Source organism: Hippoglossus stenolepis, chromosome 23 (genome assembly GCF_022539355.2).
Source record: "Hippoglossus stenolepis isolate QCI-W04-F060 chromosome 23, HSTE1.2, whole genome shotgun sequence".
NCBI classification, from domain to species: Eukaryota; Metazoa; Chordata; class Actinopteri; order Pleuronectiformes; family Pleuronectidae; genus Hippoglossus; species Hippoglossus stenolepis.
In genome coordinates this window covers 16,862,171-16,885,067 of record NC_061505.1, presented here as the reverse complement: position 1 = coordinate 16,885,067, position 22,897 = coordinate 16,862,171, and the positions used below count along the sequence as shown (strand labels likewise).

At 39.3% G+C, this 22,897-nt stretch overlaps 1 protein-coding gene and 1 long non-coding RNA gene across 3 annotated transcripts; one reads left to right on the top strand and one right to left on the bottom strand.

Annotated features, from left to right (window-relative positions):
* Nucleotides 1-690: 690 nt before the first annotated feature.
* On the bottom strand, nucleotides 691-2,432 carry LOC118102547. The gene is made up of 2 exons (XR_004694707.1): nucleotides 2,007-2,432; nucleotides 691-1,087 (listed from the first exon to the last, which is right to left on the bottom strand). It is a non-coding gene; the product is annotated as an uncharacterized LOC118102547 (long non-coding RNA).
* nat16 (N-acetyltransferase 16) lies at nucleotides 2,057-22,672 on the top strand. Of its 2 annotated transcripts, none has more exons than XM_035148814.1 (5): nucleotides 2,057-2,303; nucleotides 18,715-18,940; nucleotides 20,704-20,928; nucleotides 21,039-21,364; nucleotides 21,667-22,672. In XM_035148814.1, the coding sequence occupies exons 2-5, from the start codon at nucleotides 18,725-18,727 to the stop codon at nucleotides 21,893-21,895; spliced, it is 996 nt and encodes a 331-aa protein (XP_035004705.1). In that variant the 5' UTR covers nucleotides 2,057-2,303; nucleotides 18,715-18,724; the 3' UTR covers nucleotides 21,896-22,672. The 2 variants fall into 2 exon arrangements, with proteins under 2 accessions (XP_035004705.1, XP_035004704.1); XM_035148813.1 differs by having other exon boundaries at nucleotides 18,712-18,940.
* Nucleotides 22,673-22,897: the final 225 nt, after the last annotated feature.

The following is a 22,897-nucleotide window of genomic DNA, read 5'->3' as shown; positions in this document are numbered from 1 at the left end:
CTATACAAATAAAATTTGATTGATTGGTCAAATTTGGTCAGTGCAATCTTACCACCTTGATGATGAAAAGTTGTTCTCGGAGTGAGTTTTTGTCAGAAATCATGTCCCTGGCGTGGCGTAGAATTTCAATGTTTCGCTGTGAAACAGGAGGTTGTTGTAACATCAGTGTATTATCCAATCTGCACATCACATGTTTGAGTCCAAACCTGAATACATCTACATGCCAATATACCATCATAGTCATAGTGCCCCCTACTGGCATCAAGAACATAAGATAAGAAGTCCTTAATTACATGTTTTATACTGTTATGTACTCCTCCTAGCGGGTTGACCACATCAAGCTGAAATTTGGTCAGAAACCCTGTAGACGTGGTCAGTGATAGGTTATGAATCTTGTGCATTTTTGTTTCATGCTTTTGCCATGGAAATGCACTGAAAGCTGATGTTTAGTTTTTGCAATTTACATTTTTGGGGGGCTGAATATGTTTGAAAACTTACGAAACACATTGCACACGTCAATGAAGCAGCCCCGGCGGCCTGTTTCACCTTCTAAGCACCTTCAAGATGAAAAGTAGCATTCTTTGGTTTTGTTCATGAGGTTTTGTTGCCAGTGGTGTGACATCAAAATTTGACGTTTTGCCTTGCAGCAGGAAGTTCTTCCAACTTGACTATATTACATTACATTACATATCATTTTGCTGACGCTTTTATTCAAAGCAACTTCCAATAAGTGCATTCAAGCATGAGCGTACAAACCCAAAACAGCAAGAATAGAGTAAATAAGCTTAAAAAAGCCAAACTACAGAGTGCTACATGTAATTGCAACAAGCATTGCAATAAATGCAACTTGACTTAGACCATCTTCTTAACCAAGGTGTAATCTGAAGAGATGTGTCTTTAGTCTGCGGCGGAAGATGTGTAGACATGTTGTCCTGATGTCAATGGGGAGCTTGTTCCACCATTTTGGAGCAAGGACAGCAAACAGTCATGATTTTCTTGTGTGGCTATGTGTCCCTCGCTGTTTAAGCATGTCCTGGATATAGACTGGGCCCGATCCATTCGCAGCACGGTTCGCATTTTGTGGAGCCTGCGAACACAGGGATGAAAAGAAAGTGGATATCACTTGAGAGAACTCAGAAACAAAGGGAGCAGGCACAGGGGGTAATACGACCTGTCTCCCGCCAGGGGGAGCTGATGATGTGGGTTGTGGCCGTGGAGACAGCATTTTGCTCACTGTGATGCACTTGTTTGATGCTTTCATTAAGCATCCTGTCAGCACCCCTGACATGTATGAGGTTGTGATTCTTGCTGTTGTCATAGATGCTTGTGCTCAAAGTGTGCACTTGCACTCAGATTGCTTTTAAGCTTTTAACAACTCAATAAAAAAATTTCTTTTTCAGAAATAAATGTAGTGGAGTATAAAATACAATAATTCTCTCTGAAATGTATCAGAGTAGAAGTATAAAGTATCATAAAGTGGAAATACTAAAGTACAAGTGCTTGCATGTTGTGAAATAAAAAATATAGATTTGGGATTTACAGTATTTGTAACATTGTGCAGTGTAAACTGAGCAGCCTGCAGAAGAGGAGCAATCGTGTATACCTTAGGGTTTTCTTCTCTTAAGTGGGGAACAAAATAGGCTTGTGTGTAAGTGTATAAACGAGTTTATTAATACAATAACAAGCAACTAGGATCAAAATCTTGAAATCTGCCTTTTTTGATAAAAAAAAACCTGGCAATGCCTTAATCAGTCTATAAAACACCACCCATTTAAATGTCTTGTAAATGAATCATAGTAAGAGACAATAAAGCTCAATGGACTCTTGCAGTGATAGAAGGAAGACAAGCAACTTATACCAGATCCTTCCCATAAAAATCTGAGATTCAATTAAGAGTAATAAATAAACATTCACAACGTTCCAGAGAAAGATCTCAAGTACAAACCAAGGCCTTTGAATAGCTTTAAAACTTATATAATTACGAGTTAGAAGTATAGAGTGCATACCTCCACCAAGGCTGATTGGCTGCTTGATAACCATTTTGCAAAGGCATGTATTAAGATCAGGGGGGATGCTGAGCCCTTCCAGTGACGCCAGTACAAAAAAAGCCTTAATACAGGAACTGGGAGGGGCGGGGCTTGTGGTTCGCGTTGGATCTCCCGTGGATTACTGACAGTAACGGTCTGTCTGTATTTCATTCATCCCCGGAACTGTGCACCTCGTACAACAGCCGTGACTCTTCGCAAGATTCCGTCTCCTCCGACCACCGACATCAAGGACACCACCACCGGCCATCATTCCCGGTAAGACCTGCAGCGCGCACGGCGAGAGAGCGTTACATAACGGATGGTTCAGTCTGTCCGATAGGATGTCTAGAGGAAAATTACCAGCCTGCAGCATATATGATGTAGGAGCGCGTGCGGTGCTCAGTGGTGCTGAGGGCCCACTGTGTTCATTGTGAAGGATCAGATTATATAGTAATGCTTAATGTTAATTTCCAGCGGCGTTATGTTATATTTTTTAAATGTGATGTATGCTCCTCAGCAGTGGTGAGATGGGTATCTTGGATTGTTTCGGCTCTTTCCCATCTGCTGTGCTCATATATCTCGGTGGCATCACTAATGACGACATACACCACTGCTGATCAGGCCTATGGAGCTTAAACCTTGAACCATTCTCACACCATGATAACTGTCCCTGTAAAGACAGCCTGTCCCGCCTCTGCCGTTTGAACGCGCCGATAAGCATATTTAGAATGATGACATTGCATAAAGGTCATTATTTTCAGCTGTTCCTGTATCTACAACAGTATGACAAATAGATTAACAACACGTACATTCAAAACAACACTTGTAATACAAGTAATACAATCATTCAAAAAGAATGCAATACTACGTTGGTTCCAATATTTTTTTTATACAATTGTTGATATGTATTTTTGATTGTGTCAGAATTGTCCACTGGTGCTGTAGTGTGAACAGGATAACATGTTGTGTTTCTGTACATTTGGATTTATCAAAGATTAGACTCATCGGATCAATCAGTTGACAAATTTTGGAATGGGAAAATTAATCAGAAACTTCTAAAATCACGTTTCAAAACACCAATACATAGCTATACATGGAACCATGTTTTAAAATTGATTTTTGGTTTATTCAAGACTGATATAGTTACACATTAAATATCTGGGGTTTGGACCTTTGATAGGAGAAAGCCTGACCTTGGATTGAGTGAAACCAAAACAGTCAAAACATTTTCCAAAAATACTGAAAAATGTATGCAGTTAACTTCCTATCTTTATTCAAGTTCAGTTGTCCTTTAAAACCCTGCTGTCTCTCTTAAATAGCTCCTGTAAGAGTGCAGATTTGCTCTTGTCCTGTTCTACACTGTTTGTCCGCTCTCAGATACACTGATGTCCTCCTAACACTCTGTCTGCTTCTGTGTGTTTGTGTAACTTCTACTCTTGTACTTGGACTTTTATGAAACGATCCTGTCTAAAACCCCCAACAAGCAGTATGATATTGATATGTATGTACTGATATGAAGGCTATTGCCTACTTATGGCTGGTTTTCCACCTGACAGCTAACCAGGTCTCTGAGGGCATTTAACTCTATATATCTGCTCTGCCACTGCTTCAGTCAGGATTAATTGATGAGTGAAGAGAGTTGATGTCTGAGCCAGGAGGGCTGACTACGACATGTGTCATTCAAGAAGGTCTATCGGAAAAGTAATACATATAGGTGCATTTTATGTTCCATCACTTATGTACAAATAATCGTTGAGGATGTAGTGAGGTTCACATTCTAAACTCATTAATGATATGAATCAGTGTGTTCATATGAATTATATTTTCTGAATAAACCCAGGCAAAGAAAGAGTTTTGGTGTGTGAGCAAGTTACTTTTCCTATTGGTACATTTCCCATTCATTACCCTTAAATGACTAGAAATATGTTGTTTGTTGCCTAGCAACAGTCTTTGCATAATTAAATGGATGTAGTTATCAATCTATCTCTATCACGGATCTATTCCCTGGCTGCAAATATGACCAAATAAATCTGAAGAAGGCAAACGCTATGTTGATGACTGATTTACTGAAACTGGTTTAACTGTAACTGCCTGAAAAGGAAGCTGTAAGAAGTAGAGCAAATCCACTCGCAGTGAGACACCGGCCAATGTAATACCTGATTTTCTATTGGTTGTGACAGGGTAATTTCACAGAAATCTGTTTACGAAAGCAGAAATGTGAGAACAGAAGTTTGGTGAGTGCACAGAAGCAGCCTGAGAGTGAAAGGAGGAGTCAAACTGAAGCTTTTGTGCAGCAACAGTATATCTGAGTGCAGATGCACAGTTTAGAGAAGGAGCAAAGCATATTTGCACCAGAGAAGGGAGTCTGAGAGAGAGAGGGCAGGGTTTGAGGTAAAACCATTTCAAAATCTGTAGGCTGTTCTTGAATAAAGATAGAAAGGAAAGCCATATCAACAGTCCTAAAGTAAGTCTAAAGCTATTAAGTTTACAGGGATGTAAAATAACAGATCCTTACATTGGAGAAGCTGGAATTATGCTTGATATACAACTTGAACTTTGAATGTTGTTGATTAATTTCCTCTTTCAAGCTTACAACTGTATATTTTGCTGATTGTTTCTCAGCAAATCTTGATTAAGAAATTCTCAGAAGACGATCGACACCTGTTTTGCAGGATTGGACATTTCCTCAATTAGGGCTGTGGCTATTTATTTTCCCTATCAATTTTTCAGTTGATTATTTCAAGGGACTAATCAGCTGGGCTATAAAATGTCAGAACCTAAGTTATTAGGGAAACACGTCCAAGAGTTTTCATAAATCTATGTAGATGTCCAGAGAAAAACTAAAACTTCTCACATTGGAAAAACTAGAACAGATTTAGCTCAGTGAAACCTCATGTAAAATGATTACATTGGTATAATCGACTGTCAGCATGGGCACCAAGAAGTTTGGGCTGGCCTTAAGAGATTTATTAGAATGGCTTCCAGTCATAATTTTGAATAAAGACACATTTAGAAAGTGATCTATATTTTTAGGCATTACACCTTGCAGACGTGGTCATTAAGGAATGTATCCGCTCATAAAGGGTCACTCTGCATAAAAAACAAGCACCCAGTGACCCTCAGACCAGAGGATATCGCTCTATTAGCTGTAATGCCACCTACATACATGTATGGACCTCATAAAATGATGAAATATCTATGTAAACAGATAAGATAAGATTTACAAATGATTTTCTGATATCTGCAAGTGGCTGTTCTATCTTATACTGAGAGTGTAAGCAGATATATTTGACCTTTGCCATTTGACACGGATCCTATCTTATTACTACCCCTGTAACTCTATCACCTGTCTCAAAGTGATCGTGGTTGGAGCAGTTACAATGGGGTCAATCTGCAACTATGAATTGGGATTTTAATTGCAGTAGAGGACATTTGAAAGTACTGTAGGTATCACAGCTATGAAAAAGCTGCAGTTAATAAAAATATCTGAAATGAAATTATCAACAACATACAGACATTTAACAATATTCAACATTAGTAAAAAAAAAGACAGTCTTGTCTTTTTCAGAATAAAGTACTTGAGCATCAGGTCTTCATTGTCCACCTGGCGTGATTTTGTGTTTTGCTTTATCTTTTGAGTAATAGAGAGCTTGGTTTATTTTGGCCATAGACAAATGGCTGATTTGTATTTACAAGCAGTGGAGGAAACTTTTCAGTTTCAGATTTCCTCTTCTTATTTCTTCCTGAGGGAGTTGAACATTGAAGACTCATCAATTTCTTTAAACTTGTTCATATTTAAAGAGATCTTTGATCGCCTTTTATTGCCTTACAGACATCTCTGGCTGAACAGAGTCAGGGCAATGTTGTATCACCTCACCTGAATATTCCTCACTAATTCCCTGCACAAATTCCTGGAGTTGTGTTCAAGAACAGTTGTATGTTTCCTGCTGTAAAACATTAATTTGATAATAGACAGAAGTAGTTTCTTTGTTGTTGGGTTTGACCATCAGTCCAACCCGTGTTCTTATTTTGACTATGGTTCTTACAGTAGTTTGCACCTGGCCACATTCACATTGGGGAAACACAAATTTGTCATTACAGATCATATGATCCATTGCATGTGCAGCTTTAAATAATGAATGGACAGCCATGACCCCCATACCATCATCACCATGCTGACATTACATTACATGATGACTGAGATACTTTCCATTGTCATGAGGGAGAGAAAGTGAGATAGGCGTTTTGGTTTTGAGCTGATGTCTTTTGACAGTTTGGTATTTGGAATTGAAAGCGAGGAGGCCTTATTGTATTAATCATGGAAGAGAGAGAAAAAATAGGAAAAGACAAAAGGGAGATCCTATTCTTTCCACATCTGTCAACACATTTATTCCCATAGTCCAGTCTCTCTGTCTCTTTAATGGGCAACTGCAGTTTAGGAGGTAAAGTGGGTTGTCCACTAACCAGTAGTATGGAAGTTTAATCCCTGTCTCCCTCATTTTGCATGCCGAAGTTGGAGATACTTAACTCCAAATGGCCCATAATGGCTGTGCACGCAGTGTAATGTATGATAGAGAAAGTGCTGCACATAGATGCACTGTATGAACGTGTGTGTGAATGGGTGAATGCCAATGGTAATGTAAAGCTCTTTGAGTCGTCACCAAGACAAGAAAAGTGCGATATAAATACAGACCAATAACTATTTACCGTGCAAACACAAGCAGGATAACATGCCTTCTATGAAGTAATGGGATGGGCACATCTATGTCTTTTTTGTGTTTTAGCAATAGAACATCTTTGATTAGATTCAGATTAGATTCAACTTTATTGTTATTGCACATAGTACAAGTACAATGAAATGCTGTTTTACATCTAAAAAGAACGTGAAAATAGTATATGTAACACTACAACATCTGGTGTTATAGTGGTGTCCAAAAATCTGATACCACATTGAATTTATATTATTTTCACACAAACCAGTATATAATCACAAAGTTTCAGGATTCAGAAACATTTTGGGGGGTGATGACATTTCTAACACGTGACAGATGCAAACATTTTAAAACCAATAAGAATACAAATGTAGCTTGTGTAAGCTTGCTTTCATTGTCAATGTTAAATGTCTCCCTAGATAACCTGCAACACATTATGAACAAATTATGATGTTTGACTGCAGCTAGTCAAACTTCCCCTCATTAATCTTGAACTGACCATCGTACAGGACCTCCTGGACAAGCTACTTGTACTGCCCATTAATTAAAGTTTTTTAGTTTCCAATATATCCAATATATCAGTTTCCCTGCATTTGAGAAAAGCGTCTCACCCTCAGAGCCAAAGCAATTGTTCTCTGCCTGTAGAATATATGTTTAAATAACACATATGTGTCTGAGCTTACTTCCAAACAAGATCATGGTTAGGGTAAGGAAAGGTGATTTAGTGATTACCTAGTGTAGTAACAGTAAAAAAAAAAGCTAACAAACAAACAAATTTGGTAAACTGGGCCCTGAGATAGCAACTTGGGAAACTATACATTTTTCATTGTGCAAACTTTTAGCAGCAAACAATCATCTGCGTCCCACAGACCATTTATGTGTGAGTTTTAAATTAGCCTTTAGTAGTACATATGACTTTTCAGCATTTTGTTCTGATACACTATTACACACTCACATACACACATTGTGTATAGCACTAAAACCTTTGAGATTAATGACTATATAGGTGCTGCAGTGCAAAGAGAAGGCCAGGAGAGGAGGACAAAGGAGAGAAAAGAGAGAGGGACAGATTTAGGAGAGGAGGAGAAAAGCCTGAGCGGGGGGATGGTAGAGAGGCTGAGAAGAGGAGGTTTAGGGGAGTTTAAAGAATGAATGAGGAAGTTAGGATATGAGGAGAACTTGGATTAAAATAGTGGACGGCAAAGAGGAAAGGTCAAGAGGAGGCTTGGAGAATAGTAGATAGATATTGTCTGGTTTAGCAGACAGGTCTCTACTACTGCAAAGTCAACGAGGCCTTTGTGTGTGTGTGTGTGTGTGTGTGTGTGTGTGTGTGTGTGTGTGTGTGTGTGTGTGTGTGTGTGTGTGTGTGTGTGTGTGTGTGTGTGTGTGTGTGTGTGTACTTACCTTAACCATCACATCACAACTAAATGCCTAACCCTAACCTAAGCCTTAAAGGGATATCTCCCTTGAAAATTCAGTCATTATGTACTCACCACTATGTCAATGGAGGGGTGAGTGAAGTGTTTGAATCCGAAAAACCCTTTTGGAGTTTCAGGGGGAAACAGCATTGCAGCCAAATACAATAGAATTGAAGTAACTGGGGATCCCTCCATCAAATTCCGTGCCGCCTCGGCCTCCCCAACAAAATTCTAGTACAATGGAAACCGCTTATTGGATCAGGTTTGTCCTAGGCCAATTTCATCACTATAAGCAGTTGATACTATAAAACAATTGTGTAGCTTCTGTATGATAGTCCCAGAACTCAAGGAAAGGTAATGGCACACACACACACACATACAGTAGGGCTGCACGATATTAGGAAAACATGTGATATGCAATATAATTTCAAACAAATCAACATTTAAACTGTAGTAGGTCAGAGAAAGAGCGAGCAAGCAGCGGAGTGTGTGTGTTACTTTTCCCTCAGGTTCTGGTACTATCATAAATGAGCTACGCAATTCTTCTTTACTTTATAATAAACCACTAATTCTGATGAATTTGACCCGGGACACACGTGATCACTTTCCTCAGTAGGATTTAGTCGGGAGGAGTAGGAGCGAGATTTGATGGAGCCTCCTTGCAATTCTCTGTTCTCTCTCTATTCTCTTCTTCTGATAATGATTCATTGACGGAAAAACATACTGATCTGAATATATTTCATTTATTATCTAGGGCAGCAAGGCTCCATCTGATTGGCCAAATATATTGACTTGCAGAGTGTAAAGGCGTGGCAAATGGAAAACCATTTATCGCATTGTGTGTGTAATGCGTAAACTCAGGCTGGGTTAAACTTAGTCAGTGTATGGAGGAACGGAGGAGATGGCGGGGTGCGCTCAGTTTGGCTTGACTCAGTTGGATGTGACACAGAGAGGAGCAATAAATTACTGACAGAGCCGGTAAAAAGACCCATGCCTCCCTGGGTGATTGCGTTGGTGAAGCTGTGGCCGGAGTGAGCACACTCTGATGGTCCCTGGGTCTGTGCCCTGGCCTGTGCATGGCTCCCTGGGTGTCTGCGCCATTGACTTGCCATTGTTCTGACTGTGTGCACTGATCAGAGATGAGCTTGGCTTGATCTAGTTCCAAGGGTGAATCACATGGTCTTGCTCTCTCGCTTTTTATCTAAAGTATACTCTCTCTTTCACTCTCACTCACGTATACATACCCTCTCACCCAGATGCGCTTACAGGTACCAACATTTTAAAACAGAATCTGTACCCTGAAGTACCGACATAATTCAATTGGAACCCTTTAAAGTACATGAGGTTTCTAGTATAACTACTGTATTTCCTGGAAAAGTACAGCTATATATGCAACTAGATGCCAGGACTCTAAAAAAGCTGTGCTTCTTCCGGCCCATCCAAACCTTGTTTAAACAAATGAATAGATTCAGTCAACAGAAGCACAAGTGCTTTTACTTTGAAACAGGTACAGGAATGATTGCAAATAGAAAAATAGACATTGAAATGGTTTTGAAAGATAATTTTTGCTTTACGTGGTACCTGGAGAGAAAATAGGCGAGACCCTGAGGCGCTAACGCTCCTGACACCTGGGCCACACTGGCTGCATTAGCAGGGCGTGTCGGCTGCACTGCTGATCTACTGAGTGTTACGGTCTGCAATGTGAGGATCCTGCTATGACTATTGTATTATCTTGAATAAAAGTACATTTATATATGCAACTAAATGCCAGGACCCTGTATGAAGCCTTGCATCTTCTGGTCCTGTGATAATAATCAAAACCTTGTTAAGACAAATGATACGGGTACACAAAGTTTAGCAAATATATATGTGTGTGACATTTTCGTCAGATAGACATTCAAACTGCGGTGAAAGATAATTTTCACTGTTTACTTCTGCAGGGGATGTGGCCGCTCTGATCTGATAACATGGACGCCTAAATGAAAAGCAAGACGTTCCACGTCGCACATGTGCCGCTCACGCAGTCAGTGTGGCCCAGGTGGGAGACGTTTGTGAGACGTGTCTGAGACATGCTGCTCACACTGTGTGGACACTCTGATCAGACAATATGGGCGCTTAAGTTAAAGTCTGACCGAGGCATTTAGTCACTTTTTCAAAACTCTTCATAAAGTCTGTATTACCAACATGCATATTCACACAATATGCAAAATAAGCTTGTTTTCTCACTCGCAACAATTCTCTCTCAGAAAACGTACATTGTCACTCATAACACACTAACTTAAAAAACACTAACAACAAGTAGCATCACATGAGTGATAAACTTTTATATTTGAAGCTTTAAAGATTTTTCACATCAGTATCTCATAGAAAAAAACATATTTACAATATTGACTGTACTAAAGTATACTGCTAAAAAAAATAAAGGGAACACTTAATTGTCATAGTATAACAAAAAGTCAGTTAAACTCTTGAACACAACATTTTAGGAACACTTTGAGGGAATTGCTACAAATTTGGCACAAACATTCACTTGTATTCAAGGATGAAGTGATTAGAATTTGGTGGTCAAAGGTATATGTCGAGGTCGTGGTGAACTCCCATGACCAGTCACATATTTACAGTTGGTTACAACAGGATGTTTCTGAACGGTAAGTTTCACCGTCCTCATGTTTGGTCAAGTTTTAGAAGGACAGTCGGCCAATGTAGGAGTAAGTCCCGAGTTTCAGTATGGAGTTTCAGTACGGAGTTTCAATACGGAGTAACGAGTAACGTCTATGTTACTCCGTACTGAGCAAAGCAGCACGGCACGTCAGAAGAAATAAAGCGTAAACCGCTGGCCTCGAACAGTAACGTTCTTAGGAGGAATGTGCATGGACACATTCTCTTACTTGCATCCCTCCACACTGCAGTGTTTCTTCAGTGTTGTTTGTTGTGGTTAGCCTGTGGTAGCTAACAAGCTGCTAGCTCAGCAACAAGTCTGCTTGGTGTCGCATTCGGTGTGGAGGGGTGGTGGTGGTGGAGGTGACGGGGAGCGGGGGTGGTGGTTTCGGAGGCTGGACTGGTACGGGCTGAAAGACGAGTGTGATCCGGAATGACTCATACAAGGAGGAAGTACGAAACGAGATGTTTCGATAACATATTTCTTAGAATGGACTGAGTGAAAAAGTCCGCGGAGTGACTGTTTTCATACTTTGAGGCTACTGACCCCATTCAAGTCATAACGGATAGTAAAAGCCCAGAAAATGTATTTTACAAAATATGGGCCCTTTAAGATTAGCTTGACAGATTTGGTGAATTGAACACAAAGATTTACCTGTGACCTCATGAGTGTGGAAAGATTTTGAGCTGCTGAAAGGTGGAAAGCAGAAAGTTTCCTTCTGTTTCCAATCCTCAATATATGACAAACTAACTTAGATTACAGTGGTAACAGTCTTGTGTGTGTATATATTCAAAGAAGTAAATAAGCTAATTTCCCAAAATGTTAAAAATTTCCTTTAAATAGAGAGTTGGATACAATTTATGAACATTTATCTTCAGCAAGAACAATTAAGCTTGAGACTTGAGTAAAAGCTATGTGAAAAATCTGATTAATGACAGAAATCTGTTCTGTATACACGTTCATGTTACACCTCATCTGAAAACTCTTCCTATATTCAGTGTTCTGTGATCAGTATGACTCAAAGTCACATTATTTTACTTACATTTAGAAATGCATACGTATGGCCTTCTTTAGAGGCAGAATTTCTGACTCCGTTAAGACTCAGAAGTGGTAAATCGCATAAAGCATCTGTGTGATAAAGGTGGCAGCATCTGCAGGTGAAACTTCTAATCTACACACACACACACATACACATACCTTCAAGTGCACTGCAAGAGTGAAGCTGCCTGCAGCCAAATGTAATGCAAAGTAAGAACGAACTGTGATCCGATTGTCCAAACCACCTCCAGTTTACTTTGCCACCAAATTAAAGTGTAAATGTAATTGCATTGTCAATCCACGTGGGTGGAAATACAAATTCCCAAATGACAAAACAAAACCATCGCGGTAGCAGCTGCTAGGCAGCTAGCAGCCATTTACTACAGAAAACGTAGCTGTCCCCTCCTCAGTCCTCACATTATTCAAGACACCTGTGAAAGGAGTGAATCAAAGGAGATCACTCAAAAATAAAGTAATCACAATAACACAGCGTTATGAATGCAAGAATGATTCCACCTTACAAGAAATCAACTGGTAAGCCTATACTACTTCTATTACTATTCTGAAGTATAAATACTGCCTTAATGAATGCATTATTTATGATAAAATCTACATTGGTGGCGTTGTTAAACTATTTAGAGCACCTGCTGATGTATCTCCGTTTGTACTTTGATAAAATAATGCATGGGGTAATGCTTTCTTTGATGGCAGCTGATGGACCGAAGCATTCTTGGACAACATGAATGAATGTTTTTTTGTTTTTTGTTTTATCTATCCCTGCTGATGCCAACTTCTGGGAACAAATCTACTCCAATACCTTCACAATGACGTCATCTACAAATCTACAATTAATACAATACAAAGTCATTCACAGAGCACATCTCACTCAACATAAAATGCTCTTAATAGGCTTCAATTCCTCTGGTATATGCTCTCACTGCTAATGCACCACAGACACCTATATGGCACCTTCAATTCATCAACTCCAGGAAAGCATAACCCACACCATATCCTCGGTTCTGGACTGCACCCTTCCACTATCCCCAAAACTGCCTATTTGGAAACCTAACGACCCTTGACCCACAATATCACAACTCAAAATCAGTTTTAGTCACCTTTGCTATTGCCAAGAAAACCATAAATCTTCTTGTGAGCTGACACCACTCCTAACACACCCATGCGTATGCAGACACACGCACATATATAACAGTAACAAATAACCTGACCCTCGTACATTTATGCACAAACACAGCACTCAATACATTCTTACTTTGTCCAAACAATTCATGCATTCATCCTCTTTATTTCATATTAATTACTTACTTATTTCTCCTTGAACTTGCATTTGAAATGTGAAATTTATACATATGAAGTTGTCCTCCAAAGAGGGGTGGAGGTGGTGGGTTAATAAAAAAAAGAAAAATAAGCATCTACTTCCACTGGCTGATGTCCCACTCTTAGCAAAAAAAGGAGCAACATGTATAAATGTTTTTGATTTTGATTGTGCAATAGATATTTATTTCAGTTAAAAATTGCTATAGCTTTTAAAGCGCATTTGAAGAGGCACAATAATTTTAAAGGTAATAAAAAAATAATTTAATCTGTTTTCAACAATTGGGAAAATTTACAAGAGTTAATTTTAGCAGCAGGGACTCTGCACACTATGCACCTAATTAACAGACTGCTGCAGAGTAAGAGCCAGTATTGGCTGGCCTGGCATGCCTCACTTATCATTGAAGGTATTGATTTATAGATGGTACATAAAGGTCACTTTCGGTTGGATTAGATAGAATGTATAGTATATTAAATACATTTTTGTTATACCTACACTTGGATCGAACCACAAAAGGGAAAAATAAAATATACATATATATATATATATATATATATATATATATATATATGTATAAGTGTCCTTGGGCAAGACACTGAACCTTAAATTGCCTGTGACAGCTGCAGAGTGTGAATGGTATAATAGAACAGCACTGCATATAGAACTGCTGTATGAATATTTATGTATTAAAATGAAATCAGCTTGCCTTTTGTAGAAATCAGTGGTGAGTCATCTCAATGAGAAGAATTGAGAGATTTCAATACCAGTAAATCTATTGGTTGGCAGTAACCATAGCTTCTTTCTTCATAATGTCAAGCTATGGAGACCACATCGCTATATTTTATGTGAAGTAATAATAAATCAAAATGCATTTAAGAAGATCCAACTAATCATTTTCTGGTGCCTGTGTGTCACTGGTTTGTTTCATGTATAGGAGGGGCAGCGTGGGAAAAATGACATGGAGACCACTATCACACAACAGGGTGGTATGCTTATGTGTTTGCGTCAGCATGGAGTCTACTGGCATGAAGCACTGGAGCCAAGGATCTATCCAGGAGACATGAATGATTTTGGTGTCCATGTTCTCATCACTTGACCAACAGGATATTCTACCGAAGACATGGTGTGTTCCTTTGAGTTTTGTATTATTCAGGCACTCAAGAGACTTGTTATTTTCACTATGATGGTCTTATCTGTTCTTTGTGAAAGTAGGGGGATACAAAAAGGAGAGCTGGCAAATAAATCCAAGTTGGTGTGGTAATAGAGACATAAATTTGAATTCATGAGGAATGTGTGCCATATTTGGTTTTGATCACCAGTGTGTAGTGACTAAAATGCCATTCAACCTCTCCCTGCTCTCATCAGATGTCATCAGAAATCATCATGAATACTTTTTCCAATACTTCCCCCTTCAGATTGGAGATTATCACACAATTTGGTGGTCAACCAAATTTGGAATTGTAAAACTCAATCTCAATAACTAACAGCTATTATTTGTGACAAGTATATATCAGTTATTTGAGTAGTCTTATACAGTCTTCCAGCAACAAATATGGGTATGCAAACAAAATTTATTATTGCATCTGTTATAGCACAGTGTAGTAAATTGTAACCATACATTTTAGCCAATGATAATCCTGACTGCTGCTCATGGGAACAAAATGACAGAGAGAGAGAGAGAGGGAGAGAGAGAGAGAGAGAGAGAGAGAGAGAGAGAGAGAGAGAGAGAGAGAGAGAAAGAAACATAAAAGTAAAATAGCACTGCTCTCATTGGCAGGACTGGACAACCCAGCCAAGCTTGGCAGCTCATCTCAAAGCATTAAAGCATAATGGAAAAATACCAGTGTGTGTGTGTGTGTGTGTGTGCGTGTGTGTGTGCAAATGCTTTGACCAGACAGTGTTTTCATTACAAATACCCTCACAGCGCACATGGCTGATTGATAGATTATTGGAACATGTCTAGCATTTTTGTGTTAGCCTCTACAAAACAACAATTCCCCCAAGGGACTCACTGGCCCCCTCTGATCCTCTCTCTTAATGGCATCAAAAGACTGCCTAAACAAACACAGGTAATGAAAAGAGCTGACAATAAACCATGTTTAGCCACAACTAAAAGTAAAAAATGAACACTGACTGTTGTCCTTGAGATTGCGTTTACAATTGTTTTCTTCCATTTCAGAGACACTATATATAGATGAACCACTGGACATTTCTATACTTTTTAGAATCCTTGTGAAGAGTATAGAAGAAGCTGTTTATCTGATAGTTACACCTTGTCAACATGTTTCAACCATAAATTTGAGTCGCCTCCCTCAAACCAGCCTAATGGAATAGATGTACTTTCATTAAATTTTTTGTTCTTATTAAATAATATTGTGCACTTCTAAGCTTCACACTACTGTAGTTAACTAATGCAATAACCCAATACACCATCCCCAAAATTCTGTAAAAAAAAATAGACTGTTTCAAAAAATACTTGCCAGCCTCCCAGCACTCTGTTCTGCTTCAGAGTGCCATCAAAATTGCAGCACTACTGTAATTGTAGAATTTAGCACTTGCTATGTATTATGTCAACAATAAGTTCTTGTATGTCTTCAACATCTCATATTCATATCTTTTTGATGTTGATATCAATAGATACTGCTACTTTGTACCAACCTTCTCAATGACCGTTTCCATTCTTTCTACTATTAGTCCTTGGATGATATAACAGTCCACCACTGACATTCCTCCACATTATTCTTTCAACATTGTCTTGCCACATTATGCCGGGTCATTTGCCCAGCCTGCACCTTGGGTCCTTTTGTATTGCTGGACCTTGTTTGTGGGGACATTACCTTATCCAGGCTTTTCTATCCCTGCTATCTATGCGCTACACGGATAACACTTAATCTTTGGATATATCTTCTGGATGTACTCAAAGGCTCATGACACTCACCTTGAAAGCCCTAGCCCTCCTCTTTCTGGGGTTGAGTTTTTATTTTAAAATAAAAATGTCCAGGTCTTTATATTTGCAGTTGCCATGTTCCACCTTTGCCATACTAGAAAATGGAAATGTGATGACTGTTATATTTTATGTTGATGACTTGTGGATGTAGTTGTTTCTGTTGAAGTGACACTTGAATATAGTCCTACTTTTTCCTTTTCCCATCTTGCCATAAACTATTCCACGCTGTGGATAGGGACATTATATGTCAGTAGTTCCTTGCCATCGTCTATTGTGTCTATACTGGCCCCTGCTTCTGTGATGTGTTTAAGTTTTGCTAGCACCACTTGAAACCTCCTCATTTAATTTGTATTGCTTCAGTAGCCAGGGAAATCTTTGAGGTAGCTTCCTAAGCTCTGTGCTGTAAAATTTGCAGTCACCTGGATGCTATACTTCCATTGAAATATACTTTTTCCTACCAATAGCTAGGGCTGTGTATTTTTGAAACTGTCATCAGTGCCAATAGTGATGATAATACTCAATTTGCAATGGCTGTAACTCAAATGAAAGTAAATCTCCCAAGTTATTCTGGTAAAACCAATGGCAGGTGGAAAGAAACTCCTTGACTGTTACTGTGGATATAGCTCAGGTGTGGAGAACAAGGACTGCAGTGCATAGGCAGTCCAGCACTCCAAACTGAGAAAACAAAGACCTGTTGCAAATCAATCAATCAGTTAATGTTACAAAATTTTATCTTTTCATTTAAAATATCTGATCAAAGGGTGCCACCTTTAAGTATTTGAGTTTTTGAAACTATGAACAAAGTTTGATAAATATTCAAACACTATCCCAAACTAGTTTCAATATCCAGCCCTACAAATATGTTATGTTATGTTATCATATACTTACATTTTTGTATCTTATCATATTGTATCACTTATCTTTTGTATAGATTTTTGTGTTGCATGTTTTCTTTCTGCACAAGCTTGTTTTATTGTCACAATATACTGCATCATGTGTTCAAGCATTGTGTTTTAACCTAATAAATGCGAAACTCGTAAGCGTACACCTTTTGTTTTTGTTTTCCTTAGTGGAGAGGCGGAACACCTCACACCTTTTGAGTGTTCATTTTATGCGGTATTATTACACATTCAATGTTGCCAGAACACATTTGTATACCTACTCCAATGACCCTCACCCCATCTCAGTATCGAACACACAATTCATAATCTGTATTTCTTATATCCTCATGTACCTCAGCTAGATGAATTAACATGCAACCACGTGGTTTTTAAGGAAAAATTTGTGATGGAGCAATTTTGGTCTCGCTAGCTTTCTCAAACACATTTGTGCATTTAATTCTATGAATTCTTTAGCCAAGCTATGGACAAATACTTTTAATGTGGAGTGGGTATCAGAGCGTATTAGTGTACAGATTAGTGGCATGAGGGTATGGATTTACCGGATTTATGGTAAAAGACAGGAATCAAAATAGGTGCCAGTCTTCCACTTCCTATTCCCTCTGTGTTTGTCTCTTATTCCCTTCATCTTGTCTCAGGTCTGAGGATTGTTCTTTGTTTCATTCTGTCTTTGTTTTTGTTCCCTTTTCTTATCCACCCTTTCCCTTCCCTTTTTGCCAAGTCCTCTCTTAAGAGTGGTATTCAGTAGTTGTATTGGATGAGAGGGTAATGATGTTTTGTACCCTGTGGCACACACAGCACAGCTTTGATTTGAGGTCACGTGGCCGGATTAAACACTTTCTGCCCTGTGTGTTATTCATTCCTGTGCAAATCTCATCCCTTTGTCCACCATTTGTTTTTCCGTTCCAAGTAAATGTTGACCTTAAAATACTCAGGCTCTTATGTTCAATCTTGCCTGTTTTTTGGAATTTGTCAAAGGAGGCCTGTTCTCTAAATTGGTATTTTACAGAATACACAATATAACCCCAAGCTGAAATGGATTTTAAATACAAATTTTTCCCCAACTGTCCCCAAAGACTTGGACCTATCTCGATTCTAGTTACCCAATGTTCTCCTTCAATCCCTCTAGAATACAATAGAATTCAGCATCTAATACAGAGTGGATAGTGTAGGCTACTTTGATAAGTTTGTTATTGCTGCCAATATTGTGGTGCTGACATGGTGAAAGTATCGGTCGGCATGGATAGTTTTCCCTTTGTGCCTAGAGCAATTAATTTAATCTTTTTGCATTATATCACATAGATTTGTAGACTTTTCTTTTTATTAGACTATATTTGACTAAGACGTGTGGTGGGCAGTTGTTATTTGTTGTTGAAGTGACTACATCATGAACAAGCTCCCAAAAGACATTCAGTCTCTTTGAAGCTTTGTGTCGCCTTCGATCAATACATTTTTCTACATTACCCAGAATTTGCCACCTATCTACAACTCCCAGAATAGGACAGCTCTTCAGAATGCCTACATTTGGCTTTAAGAAAATGGAAAAATGCATTTGTACCACTGTGCTATGAAGTAGAAACAGTTGGGTAACTCTTTTGACTGATTGACAAGGACATCCTGTTCTGAGACACTTGATAAATACAATCAAAAATAATCTCTCCTCCACTTTGTATCTCAGCAGTTGTTTCAAGATGAAGATTGATACCAGCCTGACTATGCCCCAACTCCCAGAGGCCATGTCCCAGGCTGGCCTACAGTTTGCTGTGGCCACTGAGGAGGACTTTGATGAGATCATGGCTATGAGCCAGGATATCTATGGAGGCCTTGACTACTTGCCCACTAGATACACCAGTTGGCTACAGGAGCCAAATCGTACAGTCATATTGGCTCGCAAACAGGGAAAAGTGGTAAGTTCAATGAAGACTTTGAAAATATTTCAAAATTATGTGGTTAAAAAATGCAAATATCTTATATTCCAGGATCAAAGTCGCCCTGAGAATACGCTAGTATGTCATAACTTTGTATTATGGCCCTATCTGCAACCGCTGCTATTGTTTTGGTCATCCCAATGAATCGCACATTTGGCTGCTTAAACATGTTTAACTTTTGCTGAAACTTTGCATGAAATTCAGATGTGCGAGAAATTCGTTGAGCCTATGTATCATGCCCAGATGTACAAAAAAGTCTAGGCGTCAGCAATTTTGACCTTTGGTTCGGTGAAAGGCAAGATCTACCTTAAGTTAAGCAAAAACTTGCAGAAATGTTGCCCATAGGTCTGTCAAGAACCCCAGGTCCAGTAGCAATGCATCATCTGACAGTTCCCCATGCTCCTTTTTCCTTGTTAACAGCAAAGTCTTTATCTCAGGCAGCAAGTCAACAAATCGCTGCAGCACCGTGCCGCGACTCAATCACCGGACACCAGCATAGAGAAGCAGGTCTCTGTTAGCAGCATCAAGCTCATCCAATAACGCTTTGAACAAGCAGCGCTGAAGCACTTTTGCTCAACTTCCGTACCATTTACACTCGTGACCACGTTTATATGCCAAAATTCAACATAATCATAGCACACAGGCCTGATCAGGCAGAAAGAGCTCTTTTTATATACTTAAATTGTGAAATTAAAAACCAAATTCAAGTGTAATCCATCACACAATGGTTAAAAATGAATGCATTACTTCACAACATTGATGCAGTGTAGTGTAAATAGAACCATATGCACATGCCCTGAGCCTTAAAATCAAGAGGTAATTTCAGTATCAAGTGGACCTATTATAATATGCGACAAAGTACCAGATGGACTCTAGAAGAAAACCTCTAATGATTATGTTTGATCAAGGTCAAGCGGTTTGATAAAATGTGTGTGTTTTTTTTTTTAATGCTGTTTGCCGTTGAGTGCCAGCAGGCTCAGCTCCCTGTGTAGGTGGAATCCCAGGGTATTCCCAGGAAAGATGTGATCTCTCTAGCTCAATCTAGGTTTCCCTGAGTTCACTTCCCAGTTGGACATGCATAGAATATCTAATTAGATGCCTTCCTCCTTTTGGCACAAAGAGTAGGAGCTCCACTCCACGCTTCTCACTATTAGTAAACCAAGCTTTGCTTTAGTTTCATCTTCAATATGCAAATCTAGTACAGACATCTATTCAATACAATTTTCAATTCCATTTAATTCCTTTAGTACCAAATCATAACATATATTATCTCAAGGCACTTTACATAGCAATATCAAGATCTTAAAAAATTATAAAGAAACACAACAGTTCCCGCAAACAGCAAGCATTTTGGTGACTGTGGAGAGAATAAACTCCCTCATTAACTGGAAGAAACCTTTAGCAGAGCCAGACTGTGGGTGGCTGTCTGCCTTGACTGGCTGGGGTGAGCAGAGAAAAATGGGTAAGAGAGGAGAAGTGGGTGGAAAAGAGGGGAAAGGGAGAGAGAGAAAAGGTGACATGTAGTAAAGTAAATCGGGGTCAGAGACCCAGAAAGGGGGAGCGAGGGAAGTGGTCAGTGCATGATGGGAGTTCGCCCAGCAGTCTAGGTCTAAAGAAGCACATCTACCACCTTTTTTGAGTCAGATTGCTCTGCCCACACTATAGGAATTGTGGAAAGTTCTGAAAGGACAATGTTAATGTGTCATTATTTGTCTTAGTTTTTCCTCTGTGATGCTTGACAGATTGCTCTGGAGTCGGTGTGTGTGATTGATGATGGGGAGACCATGCTGGTGGAAGGTCTCCGTGTCGCCCCGCAGGAAAGGGGCAAGGGTGTGGCAGGAGTTCTGCTTCGTTTTTGCTCTGAAATGGTCAAGTCCAAGTACCCAGAGGTCAAAGTGAGTCGTCTGACCCGTGATGATCAGCTTGGACCAAAGGACTTCCAGAAGTATCGTATCATAACCAAGCAGGTACCAACCACAAAATAGTAATAGTAACTTTTTGGTAGTAATAATATGCTTTGTCTTGCTTTCTTGTTTTGTAGTTCCTCATCAGCTTAATCATTGGTTTTCCTCTACAGGGTATTCTGCTGGTGCGCTTCAGAGCAGAAGATCTCAAGTTCCGTCTGACTGAGCTTGGTCTGGGTGGAAACACCTCCTCCTCTAATTGTCCTCCAGTACTTCTTGACCATACAGCTATCCACCGGCTGTATCTGACTACTGACCTAATGCAGGGGGTCCTTCCTAATGCCACCATCATTCAAGACTGGCAGCCATTCAAGCCTTTGCCCAGTAACATGGTCATCCTCCTGAAGAAGGACATAGATTGGATGGTGGATGATGTGTCCAGCCCTACCGTTGCAAGCCTGTGTACCTTCCCTTTCAGGGTGCCCATTGGAGATGACTGGTAGCTGTCATTTTATTTGTTCATTCATAATACCAAGCTGGACTTTCTAGTTAAGTCAGGCACAACTACTCTTCGTAAGTGAGTGCACAACAATTAAGTTGCATGCAAGCTGCCTACTATAGTCTATTTTAATATTAACACAAGAAGGAGGCAAATAAATGAATGAAATTGTAAAATAATTAGATACTACACATAATGGCTTAAAGTTACCTAACCCATTTAAGAGAGAAGTTGTTCATTTTCAGATCAGCCAGCCTTTACACAGTGAACTAATAGGCCTATCTGTTTTTTTTCCCAACCAGGTATTACCTGAATATTGACATGTTTGGTAAAGACCTGGACCTGGTACGGCAGCAGTTCTTGTGCCACCTGCAGAGCCACACCACCACCCTGAAGGGTCATGTGATGTGCCAGATGTTCCTGGACCCACTGCTCTGGAAGCCTATGGCCGAATTCTGCCACAACACCTTAGGTGTGGAGCTGGTGAAGGAGTACACTGAGCAGTGCGTAGTGGAGTCAGACGTCATTTAGTTACAGAAGGTGGATGAAAAGGTGTAGAAGATTAAGAAACCAGAAAGGATTAAAGACAAGGGTCTAGACAACAATGAATGGACACAACTTAATCACATTTAAAAGAAAAACACCCCCTTTGTACTTAGGAGACAGAAACTAGGCAAAATCAAACTTCTAACAATGCAGTGAAACTTAAAATAAACATGCAAATACAGAGCATGGGGAAAACAAATCACAAACACACCATGTAATCAGCTACAATAGGTCTGTAACAAATCATTAATTTGTTCCAGAGATGTATGGGTACAGATATTTTATGTAATATTTTTAAGGCTGTGTAGTTTTGAGGTGTAGTTAAAATTTAGTGCACACAATATAAAGAGGAGGGATTTTATAGCACAAACATTTTTTTCTTAGAGGTCTTCATGGGTCAAAAATTTGGGTTTAAAAAAGGCCTAATCTTAAAAAAGCCTTTATGGAAAGTCAAACCTAGTTGAATAGACCCAAGGGTGATTTGGTCAGCTGGGTGCTTTTTAGCTGCAAATTTATTATATACTACCGATGTGACTGAATAGCAATGTACTCCAGCGCAACACTACAAACTATAGCCTCAAAAATGATCACAGACCTGGATCATCATCTTATTAGTTTGGCTTGAATTTAAAGAAGATCTATTATTCTTGTTTTTGTTGTACATAATTTTAATTTGGGGCACTAAGGTTTACAGGCTCCAATGTTCAGAAAATGCTTTAGTTTCTTTATTCTATTCATTGCTGCAGCAGCAGGAGATTCAGCTCCCCCTTGCTAGAAAGCCCAGTCTGCTATGATTTAATTATACAGGTGTAATTAAATAATAATTAAATATGTGAAAAAACAGTTCCACAGCCCACTTCTCTTTAGTAAATAGGCAAACTGTGTACACCGGGAGACTTACAGGGATAGTTCAAAAATGAAAATGCACTCGTTATCTATTCACCACCTTGCCAATGGAGGGCTGGGTGAAGTGTTTGAGTCCACAAA

What these genes read in the sequence shown, in the direction of transcription:
- nat16 (XM_035148814.1), top strand. Translation starts at nt 18,725, where the DNA reads ATGAAGATTGATACCAGCCTGACTATGCCCCAACTCCCAGAGGCCATG. An exon ending in ATCGTATCATAACCAAGCAG is followed by an intron (nt 20,929 to 21,038) that starts GTACCAACCACA and finishes TTTCCTCTACAG; the next exon opens with GGTATTCTGCTGGTGCGCTT. An exon ending in GTGCCCATTGGAGATGACTG is followed by an intron (nt 21,365 to 21,666) that starts GTAGCTGTCATT and finishes TTTCCCAACCAG; the next exon opens with GTATTACCTGAATATTGACA.